We start from the raw sequence: 16,888 nt of genomic DNA, 5'->3' as shown, positions 1-16,888 counted from the left end.
AACATGTGAACGAGAGACGATTAGTTGTCAGAGAGACAAATTTCCCTTCACTACTGTTGGGCCCTGAGAGGGTCACCTCTGCACTTACTACTCACCAGATTACACACACAGCTCCAGGCTTATACACTGGAAACACAAACGAGTCACTTTACCCCTACCTGTCACGGGATACTAGGAGTGGTGGGTTGGACTCAGGCGCAGAGAGCAGGGTTCAGTATATCGTGATTTATTCTCCTCCAAAAAACGGTCACCCCAACATTCAGGGCGCATAGACCGGCCCAAACACAGGACCAAACAGTCCGGAGAATACACACATGAAAACCACAATCCAACAGAGTAACAAAAAACAATCCCGCACAAAACAAGGGCGGGACAACCTACTACATATAGGGAAGCTAATTAAACTAAAATACACACAGGTGAAACTAATAAGACAGTATCCCCCCTGACGTGACAGTACCCCCCTGACGCGGCTCCCGCAGCGCGCCGCCTCCGGCCTCGTGGACGACCCGGAGGACGAGGCGCCGGGCGATCCGGGTGGAGGCGGTGGAAATCTCTCAGGAGAGAAGGGTCCAAAATGTCCCCCACTGGAACCCAGCATCTCTCCTCCGGACCGTACCCCTCCCAGTCCACGAGGTACTGTAGGCCCCACACCCGGCGTCTCGAATCCAGAATGCCACGAACCGTGTACGCCGGGGACCCCTCGATGTCCAGAGGGGAAGGAGGGACCTCAGGCACCTCATCTTCTTGCAGGGGACCAGCCACCACCGGCCTGAGGAGAGACACATGAAACGAGGGGTTAATACGGTAATACCTAGGAAGTTGTAACCTGTAAGACACCTTGTTTATTCTCCTCAGGACTTTGAACGGCCCCACACACTGCAGCCCCAGCTTCCGACAGGGCAGGCGGAGGGGCAGGTTTCGGGTCGAGAGCCAGACCCTGTCCCCCGGTGCAAACACGGGGGCCTCACTGCGGTGCTGGTCAGCGCTCCTCTTCTGCCATTCACCCGCTAACCTTAGCGAGTCCTGGACGGCTTTCCAGGTGTCCTTGGAGCGCTGTACCCATTCCTCAACCGCAGGAGCCTCGGTCTGGCTCACTCAAAAGGGGACAAGTTAGTTGAGGAGTGGCGTAGGGAGTTCTTAGCGAGTTCAGCCCAAGGAACATACCGTGCCCACTCACCAGGCCGGTCCCGGCAATAGGACCGCAGAAACCTGCCCACATCCTGGTTTACGCGCTCCACCTCGGGGTGAAAACCTGAGGTTAAGCTGACCGAGACCCCCAGTCTCTCCATAAAAGCCCTCCACACTCTGGACGTGAATTGCGGACCCCAATCAGAAACGATGTCCTCAGGCACCCCATAGAGCCGGAAGACATGGGTAAACAAGGCCTCCGCAGTCTGCAGGGCCGTAGGGAGACCGGGCAACGGGATGAGACGACAGGACTTAGAAAACCGATCCACAACGACCAGGATCGTAGTACTTCCCTGGGACGGGGGAAGGTCGGTAAGAAAGTCCACCGATAAGTGTGTCCACGGCCGTTGTGGAACAGGGAGGTGTTGTAACTTCCCTCTAGCCAGGTGCCGAGGAGCCTTGCTCTGAGCGCACACTGAGCAGGAGGAGACATAAAATCTCACGTCCTTAACCAGCGTGGGCCACCAGTATCTCCCTCTAAGACTCCGCACTGTCCTCTCGATGCCAGGATGACCCGAGGAGGGGAGAGTATGAGCCCACCGGAACAGCTTATCCCGGACCCCCCTCGGCACGTACTGAGTCCCCACTGGACAGTTAGGGGGGGCCGGCTCTAACCGTGAGGCCCTCTCTATCTCCGAGTCCACCTCCCATACCACCGGTGCCACGAGACATGAAGGTGGAATGATGGGAGTTGGCTCAACGGACCGCTCCTCGGTATCATAGAGGCGGGACAGCGCATCGGCTTTGGTGTTTTGGGAGCCCGGCCGGTATGAGATGGTAAACCGAAACCTGGTGAAAAACATGGCCCATCTAGCCTGACGTGGATTTAGTCTCCTCGCTGCCCGGATATACTCGAGATTACGATGGTCAGTCCAGATGAGAAAATGGTGTTTCGCCCCCTCAAGCCAATGTCTCCACACCTTCAGAGCCTTGACTACAGCTAACAACTCCCAGTCCCCCACGTCATAGTTTCGCTCCGTTTGGGCCGAGCTTGCTCGAAAAGAAGGCACACGGGCGGAGCTTGGGTGGCACGCCCGAGCGCTGGGACAGCACGACCCGACCCCCGCCTTGGATGCGTCCACCTCCACTATGAACGCTAAAAAGGGGTCCGGATGCGCCAACACGGGCGCATTGGTGAACAGCTCCTTCAAATGACTGAAAGCTCTGCCCGCCTCTGTGGACCAACGCAAAACCCAGGGAAAGAAGTTAACACATACATATGACCGACAGGAAGCTCTGGGTGAGTCTGGTGCTTACTCACCTGGGGTGATCGAGTAGTGCTCCGCCTGCCCTCCCGACTCCCAGATGAGTTCCTCCAGCACCGGTCGGCCGCGTGCCCTCGTCGACCACAACTGGTGCAGGAGGACACTCCTCCTCTGGTTCCCATCGAAGCCGCCCCTCCTAACTCCATAGGGATAGGGGCAGGAGGGCTGGGTAGTGGAAATGACAGGACCTGATCCGAACGCCCGCGGGCAGCCAGCAGGTTGTCGAGACGGATAGCCAAGTCAATGAGTTCGTCCAGTGTGAGGGTGGTGTCCCGACATGCTAGCTCCCTGCGGACGTCCTCCCTGAGACTGCATCTGAAATGATCTTTCAGGGCCCTGTCGTTCCACCCTGCTCCTGCGACCAAGGTCCTGAACTCCAGGGCAAAGTCCTGCACGCTCCTCGTCTCCTGACGCAGGTGGAACAGTCGTTCACCCGCCGCCCGACCCTTTGGTGGATGGTCAAACACAGCTCGGAATCGGTGGGTGAACTCTGGGTAATTATCCCTCGCCGAGTCCGGACCATTCCACACTGCGTTGGCCCACTCGAGGGCTCGCCCAGTCAAACAGTAGACGAGGGCGCTCACGCTCTCCTCTCCGGAGGGAGCAGGACGCACGGTAGCCAGGTAGAGTTCCAGTTGGAGAAGGAAACCCTGGCACCCAGCCGCTGTTCCATCATACTCCCGTGGGAGCGTCAGCCGAAGAGTTGAGGACTTAGTAAGAGTTGATACACTTTAAAGTTCTGTGGTAAAATTATTGTTATATTGATTGCATGATTAATACTGGGTTTACGCTACACTGAATGAACGGACAAACATTGCGTGACAGAAGTCACTTGAGTTCCCTGAACTCTACCAGGCAGGACTCTTTTTAGGCCCGATGTACAGGACATTTCTGGAGGAACCAGAACTCATTGTGATATTATTATATATGTGTGTGTGTAATCATTGGTGTTGCTAATACAACCCACGCAAAATAATATAGTTGTTTTTGAATTTCTTTCCAATGTTTTAAGGGTTTATGAAAAGTTTATTTCCATCCTGACTTTTACATAAGTCCTTTGCATTGGTGTAGACTTGACGGACCAGATGGGACTCATTCCCTCACAAACCAAAAGGAGAAACCAATGTTTTCTCTGGTAGGCACAACCTACCTGGCACCCCTATAAATAAGAACCTCAAGTCAAAACCGTTACAGTATGATGTCATGATCGATCATCAGCCAAATAGCTAAGAAACTGTTTGGAACCATCCTCCCAAAGTTCATATTCATACATATTCATCACAAACAATATAGTATTAAGGTCAGGCACCACAGGCTAAAATTACAATTTTGAGATTTTGGGGTATTTTGGTCCATTAACATTAGTATTTTCAAAAAATAGAAGTAAAAATGTCAAAAAGTTGATGAAAGTGTATACTTTTGTTGCTTAATTATACTACTCTCATAAAAAATGTATTGAAGTGTCACCACCTGTAAATGGACATACATGCATAACTTCAATGCTCACTACATTGAATCACACATCATTTCATAGAGAATGTTATAGCAACTTAGTTTGGAGAGATGGGGATTGGGTCTAAATTGGTGTTTGGCATTTGGTAGTCTAAATTCAATGTACTTATCTTTAACTGCCATTTTCCAAAAGGCAGACTCTTCCCACATGCCACATCCTTTTTCTCAGCCTCAGAACCATCTGCATTCATCAAAGGTTGTGTATTTATCACTAGACATGTTCTCCAGACTTACACTTAGGGAATTGTTGGTATGATGTCAAAGTTTTATTCTAGATTTAAAAAAAAATATGTAAGCACCCAAAGTGCAATTGAAATGTAGATGAAAAACATAATTATCCACAATCTCCTATGTGTATGTCCTGGAGTGTCTTAACAAAATGAAACCAAAAGGCTGACATCATTCAGGGTGAAGAAAAAAAGCATTATATTTGTGTCCACATTCAACTGGTAAAAGCGGACTGTGATATGATTAAAGGACTATAATTCCTTTGTTCGGGTGTGGTGCCTTGACTTACACTGTTTCACTAAGAATCAGCACTCTGCAGCTGAGGGCTAAAACAGATGGAACTGCTCCATTTTTAAAATAGTGCTATCTCCCCTCTGCCTCCTCTCAGACCATGCTGACAGCTATCTCCATGAGTGCCATCGCAACAAATGGAGTGGTGCCAGGTGAGTGTGTGTCACAGGCACACCTTGGTGCGTGCATGAATGGACGGTCTGGGTGATGCATGGCAGTCTTGTTGTTTTTTCCCCAACCAGTTAGGTTTTCACATCTGATATTTCTCTGGTCTGTGATAGGACAGTTAATGCTGGCATGGCTAAACCAGAACCACACTGTACTAGCACCCCTTCTATCATCTGTACAAAGTATGAAAGTGTTGAAGTGTGAAAGTGTGAAACATCAGAAACCTTTCTATTTCTATTCGGAAACTCAAACTATTCTGTGCCTATCCATAGAGTCATGATACTGTATAGAAAGGCGAGGGCTTTTTTCCTGATAAGCTCTAACATGCCTAAGCAATGTCTATGCATTAACTATATTTCTGTTGACAAACTACTACTTCTGCATATTCAAGCCCAAAGTCTTTAGACTTACTGTATGTGCAGACCTGGGGTTTATCATTGAAAACAATATTGAGCAAAAGAGGAATGCCAATGGCTGTGTTTGTGTCTTTCAGCCGGAGGCTCCTACTACATGATCTCCCGTTCCCTTGGCCCTGAGTTTGGTGGAGCTGTCGGAATTTGCTTCTATCTAGGAACTACTTTTGCAGGTGCAATGTACATCCTTGGTGCCATCGAACTTCTGCTGGTAAGGAAAGATTTTATTGTTTTGTTTGCTATCTGTTTTCTTTCCCCCTGTGCCTAGTGTCTGGCGTTTTATTTTGGGGGCGAGACCACATGCAACATTGATGAATGCAGGAGGAAGATGTTTGTTCTTCTGCCTACAGATTGTGGTGCAATAGATATGCCAAAAATTATCCATTTAATACAATAAATTATGTTGATATATTTTCATTTTAGACAAATATGAAAAGTTGTTGCAATTCCTGATAATATCTAAATTATAATTGATTAATCAAGCAAGCTGTCACACTCACAGCAAACTGTTCATTTGTTAGTGCCTTGTCTGTGCCATTATAATGATATAAAATAAATCCATTATCCATTACATTCATATGTTTTTTCCAATGTTTGAGATAATATCTGATATCTATTCCCACACCCTCTCACTCCCTGCTTCCTTTTTTCTCCTCATCCTTTTATGTCACTCACTCCCACTCTCCCTCCATCCTCGTCCCACCATGTCATTTTTAACACACCCTTTCTCTCCCTCCATCCTATTATTACTATCTTTTCTCTTCCTCTCTCCTTTTCCCTCCACCTCCCTTTCTCTCTCTTCCTCCATCTTTCCCTTCTCCAGATCTACATCCTCCCCCAGGCAGCCATTTTTAAGATGGAGGGTCTGGAGGGTGCTGATATGGAGGCAGCGATGCTGAACAACATGCGTGTATACGGCACCATTGTGCTCAGTTTCATGGCCACGGTGGTGTTTGTGGGGGTCAAATATGTCAACAAGCTGGCTCTGGTCTTCCTGGCCTGCGTCATTCTGTCCATCCTGGCTGTCTATGCTGGGGTCATCAAGACGGCCTTTGAACCCCCTGTTTTCCCGTAAGTTTGACCTGACTGAGCCTTGTGCTGGTGCATGCTGGTGTCCTTTACATGCTCTCCCATACACATTGGTGCTTCCAAAACGTTTTCCTGCTGTTGCTCACTTACACCCAAACCAGACAATGACCCTCAACATGGGGGCCCCTCAGGGTTGCGTGCAAAGTCCCCTCCTGCACTCCCTGTTCACTCATGGCCGCACACGACTCCAACACCATCATTAAGTTTGCTGACGACCACAACGGTGGTTGAACTGAACACCAATGACGATGAGACGACCTATACAGAGAAGGTTAGTGACCTGGCAGTGTGGTGCCAGGACAACAACCTCACCATTAACATCAGCAAAACAAAGGAGCTGATCGTGGACTAAAGGAAACGGAGGACCGAGCACACCCCCATCCACATTGATGGGCTGTAGTGGAGAATGTTGAGAGCTTCAAGTCCCTCAGAGTCAATATCCACACACCCCAACACAGTCATGAAGACGGCACGACAAAGGCTCTTCCCACTCAGGAGGACTGAAAAAATTCAGCAAGTTATACAGCTGCACCATCAAAAAAAGGTCCTAAAAATTGTCTCCAGCTACCCAAGTCATAGTCTGTTCTTTCTGCTACTGCACGGCAAGCGGTACCGATGCACCAAGTCCGGAATCAACAGGACCCTCAAAAGCTTCCACCCCCAAGCCATAAGACTGTCAAATGGTTATCCAATTAAAGCTATCCAGACTATCTGCATTGATCCTTTTTGCACTAACTCTTTTAACTCATCACATATGCTGCTTCTGCTAATGTTTATCATCTACCCTGTTGCCTGGTCGCCATATCCCTACCTATGTGTACATATCTACCTCAAACATCTCGTACTCCTGCACATTGACTCGTTACTCGAACATGAGTATATTGCCGAGTTATTGTTACTCATTGTGTATTTATTCCTCATATTATTATTGTGCTATTATTTCAAAAAGTTCTCTCTGCGTTGTTGGGAAGGGCCAATAAGTAAGCATTTCACTGTTGGTCAACACCTGTTGTTTACAAAGCATGAGACAAATAATATTTTATTTGTTTGGATTTCAACAACACGTTGCTTGTACGAGCGTTCCAAAATAAATTGACTTGCACATGTTATTCAATCATTTCCTCCACACTCCTTGCGCGCGTCTGCAGAGCCGGGCGCTAAAATGTGAATGAAGAGATAGCAGAACAGTGTGGATAATTGACAAAGAAGACAACAGAGCTTACCAACTTTTTCAAATGATCCTTCATAGAGGTAAGACATTTTGATTTCATAATGGGAAGAGGAGGTTCTTACAAGGTTTCTAAAACACATACAGTACAAGTCGAAGGTTTGGACACTATCAGAACTCAGAATAAGACCCAGATGCAGACAGCTAGAGTCACAGATTTATTGACCCAAACAGGGGGCAGGCAAAAGATAGGTCAAAGGCAGGCAGAGGTCTGTAATCCAGGGTAGAGACAATAAGGTAAAGAACAGCAGGGAGGCTCAGGGTCAGGACAGGCAGAAGTTCGTAAACGGGTCAGTCAGGCAGGTAGAGCTCAACAGGCAGGCTCGGGGTCAGGTCAGGCCGAATGGTCAGAACTGGGGAAACTTAGGGAACAGAACTTGAGAAAGCAAGGACGCGGGAAAACAGACTGGTAAGATCTGACAAGACAAGATGAACTGGCAACAGACAAACCGAGAACACAGGTATAAATACACTGGGGATAATGAGGTGGACTGGTGACACCTGGAGGAGGGTGGAGACGCGCACAAAGACAGGTTAAACAGATCAGGGTGTTATTACATGACTCCATTTGTCGTTTTTCATAGTTCTGATGTCTTCACTATTATTCTAAAATGTAGAAAACAGTAAAAAATAGTGTTAAACAAATCAAAATATATTTTCTATTTGAGATTCTTCAAAGTAGCCACCCTTTGCCTTGCTGACAGCTTTGCACACTCTTGGCATTATCTCAACCAGCTTCACCTGGAATTGATTTCCAACAGTCTTGAAGGAGTTCCAAACTATGCTCAGCAATTGTTGGTGTTACGATCAACTAGGAGTGGTGGGTGGAATCAGGCGCAGAGAGCAGGGTTCAGTCTTTCTTTCAAATGTATTCCCCAGCGCAACAAAACAGTCACGCCAACACACAGGGCGTATATAGGTTGCCAGTCCAAACAACAGGATAAAATAGTCCGGAGAATAAATATACGAATAACTCACACCATCAAACACAGAGTAACACAAACAACCCCGCACAAATACCCAGCGGGCCTAGTGCCCTTAAATACCCTACAAACAAACCCTAATACAAAACAGGTGTACTCAATTACCCAATAACCCAAAACAAACGGAAAGGGAATCGATGGTAGATAATAGGCCGGCCACGACGGCCGAGCACCGCCCGAACAGGAAGAGGCACCATCTTCGGCAAGGTTCGTGACAGTACCCCCCCTGACACGCAGCTCCCGCAGCGTGCCGACCCCGGCCTCGAGGACGCCCCGGAGGACGAGGCGCAGGGCGATCTGGGTGGAGGCGATGGAAATCCCTCAAGAGGGAAGGATCTAAAATGTCCCTCCCCGGTACCCAGCACCTCTCCTCCGGACCGTACCCCTCCAAGTCCACGAGGTACTGCAGGCCCCTCACCCGGCGTCTCGAGTCCAGAATAGCTCGTACTGTATACGCCGGGGACCCCTCGATGTCCAGAGGGGGTGGAGGGACCTCCTGTACCTCACTGTCTTGTAGGGGACCAGCTACCACCGGCCTGAGGAGAGACACATGAAACGAGGGGTTAATACGATAATAAGAGGGAAGTTGCAATCTATAACACACCTCGTTTATCCTCCTCAGGACTTTAAATGGACCCACACACTGCGGCCCCAGCTTCCGTCAGGGCAGGCGGAGGGGCAGGTTTCGGGTCGAGAGCCAGACCCTGTCCCCTGGTGCGAACACCGGGGCCTCGCTGTGGTGGCGGTCAGCGTCTCTCTTCTGCCGTTCACTGGCCTGCCTGAGAGAATCCTGGACTGCCCGCCAGGTCTCTCTAGAGCGCTGTACCCACTCCTCCACCGCAGGAGCCTCGGTCTGACTCTGATGCCACGGAGCCAGGACTGGCTGGTAGCCCAGTACGCATTAGAATGGCGACATATTCGTGGACGAATGCCGAAGAGAGTTCTGGGCTAACTCTGCCCACGGGACGTACGTCGCCCATTCTCCTGGCCTTGTCCTGGCAATACGACCTCAGAAACCTGCCCACTTCCTGGTGTACTCTCTCCACCTGCCCATTACTTTCGGGGTGATAACCAGAGGTAAGGCTGACCGAGATCCCCAGACGCTCCATAAACGCCTTCCAAACCCGAGACGTGAACTGGGGACCCCGATCGGAGACGATATCCTCTGGAACCCCATAGTGCCGGAAGACGTGGGTAAATAGAGCCTCTGCAGTCTGTAGGGCCGTAGGGAGACCAGGCAATGGGAGGAGACGGCAGGACTTAGAGAACCGATCCACAACGACCAGAACGGTAGTGTTCCCCTGAGATGGGGGAAGATCAGTAAGGAAATCTACAGAGAGATGGGACCATGGCCGTTGTGGAACTGGGAGGGGCTGTAACTTCCCTCTAGGAAGGTGCCTAGGAGCCTTACTCTGGGCGCATACCGAACAGGAAGAGACATAGAGCCTCACATCCCTAGCTAAGGTGGGCCACCAGTATTTCCCCCTAAGACCCCGCACTGTCCTATCAATCCCCGGATGACCCGCAGACGGTAGTGTGTGGGCCCACCGAATCAACTTATCACGGACACCAAGCGGTACGTAACTTCTACCAGTCGGACACTGTGTAGGCGCAGGTTCAACCCTCAATGCCCGCTCGATGTCCGCGTCCACCTCCCATACCACTGGGGCCACCAGCCGAGAGGCTGGAAGGATGGGAGTGGGTTCGATGGACCGGTCCTCGGTGTCATAGAGACGGGACAGCGCGTCGGCCTTAGTGTTGCGGGAACCTGGTCTGTAAGAGATTGTAAATCTAAAACGTGTAAAGAACATGGCCCACCTAGCCTGACGCGGATTCAGTCTCCTCGCTGCTCGAATATACTCCAGATTACGGTGGTCAATCCAGATTTTTTTTTTTTTACTTTTTTTTTTTTACCTTTATTTTACTAGGCAAGTCAGTTAAGAACAAATTCTTATTTTCAATGATGGCCTAGGAACTGTTCAGGGGCAGAACGACAGATTTGTACCTTGTCAGCTCGGGGATTCGAACTTGCAACCTTTCGATTACTGGCTACTAGGCTACCCTGCCGCCCCAGATGAGAAAAGGGTGTTTAGCCCCCTCTAGCCAGTGTCTCCACACCTTCAGGGCTTTTACCATAGCTAGTAACTCCCGGTCCCCCACATCATAGTTCCGCTCCGCCGGACCCAGCTTCTTAGAAAAGAAAGCGCAGGGACGGAGCTTTGGTGGCGTGCCCGAGCGCTGTGACAGCACGGCTCCAACCCCAGCCTCGGACACATCCACCTCCACTATGAATGCTAACGAAGGGTCCGGATGCGCCAACACGGGAGCTCCAGTGAACAGTGCCTTCAACTGGTTGAAGGCTCCATCAGCCTCTGCTGACCACCGCAAACGCACCGGCCCCCCCTTCAGCAGTGAGGTAATGGGCGCCGCTACTTGGCCAAAACCCCGGATAAACCTCCGGTAGTAATTGGCAAACCCTAAAAACCGCTGCACCTCCTTTACCGTGGTCGGAGTCGGCCAATTACGCACGGCGTTAACGTGGTCACACTCCATCATCATCCCCGAGCTGGAAATGCGATAACCCAGAAAGGAAACGGTTGGTTTGGAGAACACACATTTCTCAGCCTTGACGTATAGGTCATGCTCCAGCAGTCGCCCAAGAACCCTGCGCACCAGGGAAACATACGCGGCGCGTGTGGTAGAATAAATCAAGATGTCATCAATATAGACTACCACACCCTGCCCGTGCAAGTCCCTGAGAATCTCATCTACAAAGGATTGGAAGACGGCTGGAGCATTCTTCAACCCATACGGCATGACGAGGTACTCATAGTGGCCTGATGTGGTACTAAACGCTGTTTTCCATTCGTCTCCTCCCCGAATACGCACCAGATTATACGCGCTCCTGAGGTCCAGTTTCGTGAAGAAACGCGCTCCGTGGAATGATTCCACCGCCGTAGCGATGAGAGGTAGCGGATAACTAAAACCCACTGTGATCGAATTGAGACCTCGATAATCAATGCACGGACGCAGACCTCCCTCCTTTTTCCTCACAAAAAAGAAATTCGAGGAGACGGGTGACATGGAGGGCAGAATGTACCCCTGTCTCAGAGCTTCCGTGACATATGTTTCCATAGCCAGCGTCTCCTCCTGTGACAGCGGGTACACATGACTCCGGGGAAGTGCAGCGTTCTCCTGGAGGTTTATCACGCAATCCCACCGTCGATGGGGTGGTAATTTGGTCGCCCTCTTCTTACTAAAAACGATAGCCAAATCGGCATATTCTGGGGGAATGCGCAAGGTGGAAACCTGGCCTGGACTCTCCACCGTCGTGGCACCGATGGAAACTCCTATACACCTCTCTGAACACTCATCTGACCACCCTTTAAGAGCCCCCTGTTTCCAGGAAATAAGGCGATTGTGAATAGCCAGCCAGGGAACCCCCAACACCACCGGAAACCCAGGTGAATCAATGAGGTAGAAACTGATCCTCTCCCTATGATTCCCCTGCGTTACCATGTCCAGCGGAATCGTGGCCTCTCTGACCAGCCCTGACCCTAACGGTCGGCTATCTAAGGAGTGCACGGGGACAGGTGGGTCTATCTGCACTAACAGAATACCCAATTTACGGGCGAGTCCACAATCCATAAAACTCCCAGCTGTGCCTGAATCGACTAGCGCCTTATGCTGAAGAGAGGGGAAAAACGCAGGATTTTTTTTTTACAAAAACATGTGACCAACAGGGATCTCTGGGTAAGTTTGGTGCTTACTCACCTGGGGTGGCCGAGGAGTGTTCCTCCAACACCGGTCCGAAGTGTGTCCTCTCCGTCCACAATAGGAGCAGGAGGAGCCCCCTCTGATCCCCCTAGATGCAGCTCCTCCCAACTCTATCAGAGTGGGAGTGGGAGAGCTGGAAGGTGGAATTAACAGGACCATTTCTGAACGCCCGCAGGCAGCTAGCAGGTTGTCCAATCGAATAGACATGTCTATTAGTTCATCCAGGGAGAGAGTAGTGTCCCTGCAAGCTAGCTCCCGGCGGACGTCCTCCCGGAGACTACACCGGTAATGGTCCATCAGGGCTCTGTCATTCCACCCAGCACCAGCAGCTAGGGTCCTAAACTCCAACGCGAAGTCCTGTGCGCTCCTCGTCTCCTGCCTGAGGTGGAACAGTCGCTCACCCGCCGCTTTACCCTCTGGTGGATGATCGAACACAGCTCGGAAACGGCGGGTGAACTCCAGGTTGTTGTCCCGAGCCGAGTCTGGACTGTTCCAGACTGCGTTAGCCCAGTACAGGGCCCTGCCCGTTAAACAGGAGACGAGGAGGCTCACACTCTCCTCACCCGAGGGAGCCGGACGCACGGTAGCCAGGTAGAGCTCTAGCTGGAGCAAAAATCCCTGGCCATCCATCGTACTCCCTCGGGGGGGAGAGACGCAGTGCGCCGGACCCAGAGGACGACGTAGGTGGAGTAGGTGGTGTCGGCAGTGGGGGAGCTGGGGTAGATGTCGGTAGACCACTCCTCTCCCATCGTTCCATCCTCTCCATCATCTGATCCATCGCGGTACCAATCCGATGGAGGACCGCTGTGTGGTGATGGACGCGCTCCTCCATAGTGGGGAGAGGGGTGGTCGCTGCTCCTGCTGATTCCATTTCTGAAGGTGCGGGCTTCTGTTAAGATCAACTAGGAGTGGTGGGTGGAATCAGGCGCAGAGAGCAGGGTTCAGTCTTTCTTTCAAATGTATTCCCCAGCGCAACAAAACAGTCACGCCAACACACAGGGCATATATAAGTTGCCAGTCCAAACAACAGGACAAAATAGTCCGGAGAATAAATATACGAATAACTCACACCATCAAACACAGAGTAACACAAACAAGCCCGCACAAATACCCAGCGGGCCTAGTGCCCTTAAATACCATACAAACAAACCCTCATACAAAACAGGTGTACCCAATTACCCAATAACCCAAAACAAACGGAAAGGGAATCGATGGTAGCTAATAGGCCGGCAACGACGGCCGAGCACCGCCTGAACAGGAAGAGGCACCATCTTCGGCAAGGTTTGTGACAGTTGGCTAGCATTTCCTTCACTCTACAGTCCAACTCACACCAAACCATATCAACTGGGTTGAGGTCGGGTGATTGTGGAGGCAAGGTCATCTGATAAAGCACTCCATGACTCCCCTTTTTGTTCAAATATCCCTTACAAAGCCTGGAGGTGTGTTGAGTCATTGTTCTCTTGAAAAACTATTGATAATCCCACTAAATGCAAACCAGATGGAATGACGTATCGCTGCAGAATGCTGTGGTAGCCATGCTGGTTAAGTGTGCTGCAATCTCTGAGGCTGGTAATTCTAATGAACTTATCCTCTGCAGCAGAGGATGGGTTGTCCTTTCCTGTGTCAGTCCTCATGAGAGACAGTTTCATCATATGCTGAATGGTTTTTGTGACTGCGCTTGAAGAAACTTCAAATATTTCTTGAACATTTCCATGTTGACTGATCGTCATGTCTTAAAACCTCTTGCTCCTACCTGACATGCAGGCGTCCCATCTAGACATCTGGAAATGCAAATGCGCTACGCTAAATGCTAATAGCACTCGTTAAAACTCAAACGTTCATTAAAATACACATGCAGGTTACTGAATTAAAGCTACACTCGTTGTGAATCCAGGCAACAAGTCAGATTTTTTAAATGCTTTTCGGGGAAAGCATGAGAAGCTATTATCTGATAGCATGTAACACCCCAAAAGACCCGCAGGGGACGTAAACAAAATAATTAGCATAGTCGGCGCTACACAAAACGCACAAATAAAATATAAAACATTCATTACCTTTGACCATCTTCTTTGTTGGCACTCCTAGATGTCCCATAAACACTATTGGGTCTTTTTTTCCGATTCAATCGGTCCATATATAGCCTAGATATCGATCTATGAAGACTGTGTGATCAACGAAAAGAATAGCGTTTTATAACGTAACGTCATTTTTTTTAATTAAAAAAGTCGACGATAAACTTTCACAAAACACTTCGAAATACTTTTGTAATGCAACTTTAGGTATTAGTAAACGTTAATAAGCGATCAAATTGATCACGAGGCGATGTATATTCTATAGCTGTACGTCTTGAAATAATGTCCGGGTAAATCTCAACCAAAATATCCGGTCGGAGACCTGAAGAAATTGGCTGTCTCTTGTTCGTTTGACCAAGAAACAAAGCCTAGGCAAATGACAAGACTGTTGACATCGTGTGGAAGCAGTAGGTATTGCAACCTCAGCCCCATTTAATGTGGTTCACCTTTATCAATCGGTTGAAGTGGCGCATGGATATATTTTTCCATTTTCAGTGATCAGATTTTCCTGCACTTTTCGATGAAACGCACGTTCTGTTATAGTCACAGCCGTGATTTAACCAGTTTTTCTATCCACACATACTAATCATATGCATATACTATATTCCTGGCATGAGTAGCAGGGTGCTGAAATGTTGCGCGATTTTTAACAGAATGTTCGAAAAAGTAGGGTCCTTTCACTTTGCTTGTTTGAGCTGTTCTTGCCATAATATGGACTTAGCCCTATTTGGTAAAATACCATCTTCCACCCCTACCTTGTCACAACACATCTGATTGGCTCAAATGCATTAAGAAGGAAATACATTCCACAAAAGAACTTTTAACAAGCCACACCTGTTAATTGAAATGCATTCCAGCTGACTTCCTCATTAAGCTGGTTGAGAGAATGCCAATAGTGTGAAAAGCTGTCATCAAGGCAAAGGGTGGCTACTTCGAAGAATCTCAAATCTCAAATATATTTTTATTTGATCAGCGCTTTTTTGGTTACTACATGATTCCATATGTATTATTATATAGTTGTATGTCTTCACTATTATTCTACAATGTAGAAAATAGTCAAAATAAAGAAAAAGCCTTGAATGAGTAGGTGTGTCCAAACTTTTGACAAGTACTGTTCATTTGCCAAACAACTCTTAAAAGTAAGGGATGCGCTCTATTTCAAAATATAACTTTTTGTAGAATATTACATATTTTGTTCCATGCATTCTACAAGTGAGAACTTGCAGAAGTATAGCCATAGGCCACTAAAGCAGACTAGTAACATAATACAACTATAATTGTATGTTCTTTTGAAATAAAATGTATTCATTTTTTATGCTTCTAAAGTCCTCCCTTAAAACAAAATTAAAATTAATTTCTTTATGATGTTGTATAACACTTGAATTGTGGTGTTTTTTGTTTTTTTTACAGTAAAATAAACTATAGAAAGTTTTTGTTCGTAATGTATGTATGACGCATTTATTTGATTGTTTTGACTTTGGCTCAGAACGCATTGCTCGATGCCCAGCTTTTCTAGAGTTAATAGTCAGAATAGAGAAACACGAGTGTCAGGGTATTCGCTGCTGGTCATTCGAGTCAAGTGCAGGAGAGCAGAGATAGGTGATCAGGCGACTTTATTTGCCAAGAGAAATAACATATGGGCGCAAACAGCTACAACTCAAGCCAACCAGCAAAAGTGACAAGCGCAAAATACCTTCAAGAATACAACCATAGGTTTCACCAAAATTTCCCCAGTAGGGTACAGGCAATGCCCAGGGTGAAAAACCAGACTGGCTCGATACAATAAACACAAAACAAAAACAATTCCACACAAAGACATGGGGGGAACAGAGGAATATATATATATGCAGTGTGATTAGGGAGTGTAAAGCAGGTGAGCGGGGAACAAGACAAAACAGATGGAACAATGAAAAATGGAGCGGCGATGGCTAGAAGACCGGTGACGTCGACTGCCGAACGCCGGCCAAACAAGGAGAGGAGCCGGGAAGTTGTGACAGTCCCCCCTTGACATGCGCCGGGGCCCCCTCGATGTCCAGAGGGGGTGGAGGAACCTCTCTTACCTCAGACTCCTGGAGCGGACCAACCACCACCAGCCTGAGGAGAGACACATGGAACGAGGGGTTAATACGGTAATCGGGGGGAAGCTGTAATCTGTAACCTGACCACGGCCATTGTGGAACGGCTAAGGGTTGTAGCTTACCTCTGGGCAGGTGTCTAGGGGCCTTACAGTGGGCGCACACCGAGCAGGAGGAAACATAAACTCTCACGTCCTTTGCCAAGGTAGGCCACCAGTACTTCCCACTCAGACAGCGCACCGTCCAACCGAACCCCGGATGACCAGAGGAGGGTGACGTGTGGGCTCAATAGATCAACTGGTCACGGACAGCAGATGGGACACTGAAGGGGAGCGGGCTCTGTACGGAACCCCTACACACCTCCCCGAGCACTCTCGCGACCACCCCGTGAAAGCACCCTTTTGCCATGAAATGAGATGGTGGCTTCCTGCCTGCTGCCTCGAATCCCAGAGGTTACCAACATGGCACTGACCGGCAGTATGCCCTCTGCGGCCACAGATGGTGCACATGAAGGCCCCTCCTCCAGCCTCCCTAAGGGCAGCCCCTCCAAGCTCCATTGGCACCAGAGCGGTGGTAATGGAAGCTAGAACCAACAG

At 49.0% G+C, this 16,888-nt stretch overlaps 1 protein-coding gene across 1 annotated transcript in view; it reads left to right on the top strand.

The window, feature by feature from the left end:
- The window catches only part of LOC118361125 (solute carrier family 12 member 5-like), a 130,898-nt gene that overhangs the window by 86,386 nt on the left and 27,624 nt on the right, over positions 1–16,888 (top strand). Inside the window, exons 5-7 of the mRNA XM_052517164.1 lie at positions 4,585–4,639; positions 5,149–5,279; positions 5,892–6,139. Coding sequence (XP_052373124.1) covers positions 4,585–4,639; positions 5,149–5,279; positions 5,892–6,139 — 434 coding nt within the window. The remainder of the gene's footprint in view (positions 1–4,584; positions 4,640–5,148; positions 5,280–5,891; positions 6,140–16,888) is intronic.

Source organism: Oncorhynchus keta, unplaced genomic scaffold, assembly GCF_023373465.1.
Source record: "Oncorhynchus keta strain PuntledgeMale-10-30-2019 unplaced genomic scaffold, Oket_V2 Un_scaffold_584_pilon_pilon, whole genome shotgun sequence".
Taxonomy (NCBI): Eukaryota; Metazoa; Chordata; class Actinopteri; order Salmoniformes; family Salmonidae; genus Oncorhynchus; species Oncorhynchus keta.
This window is presented reverse-complemented; position numbering and strand designations above follow the sequence as displayed.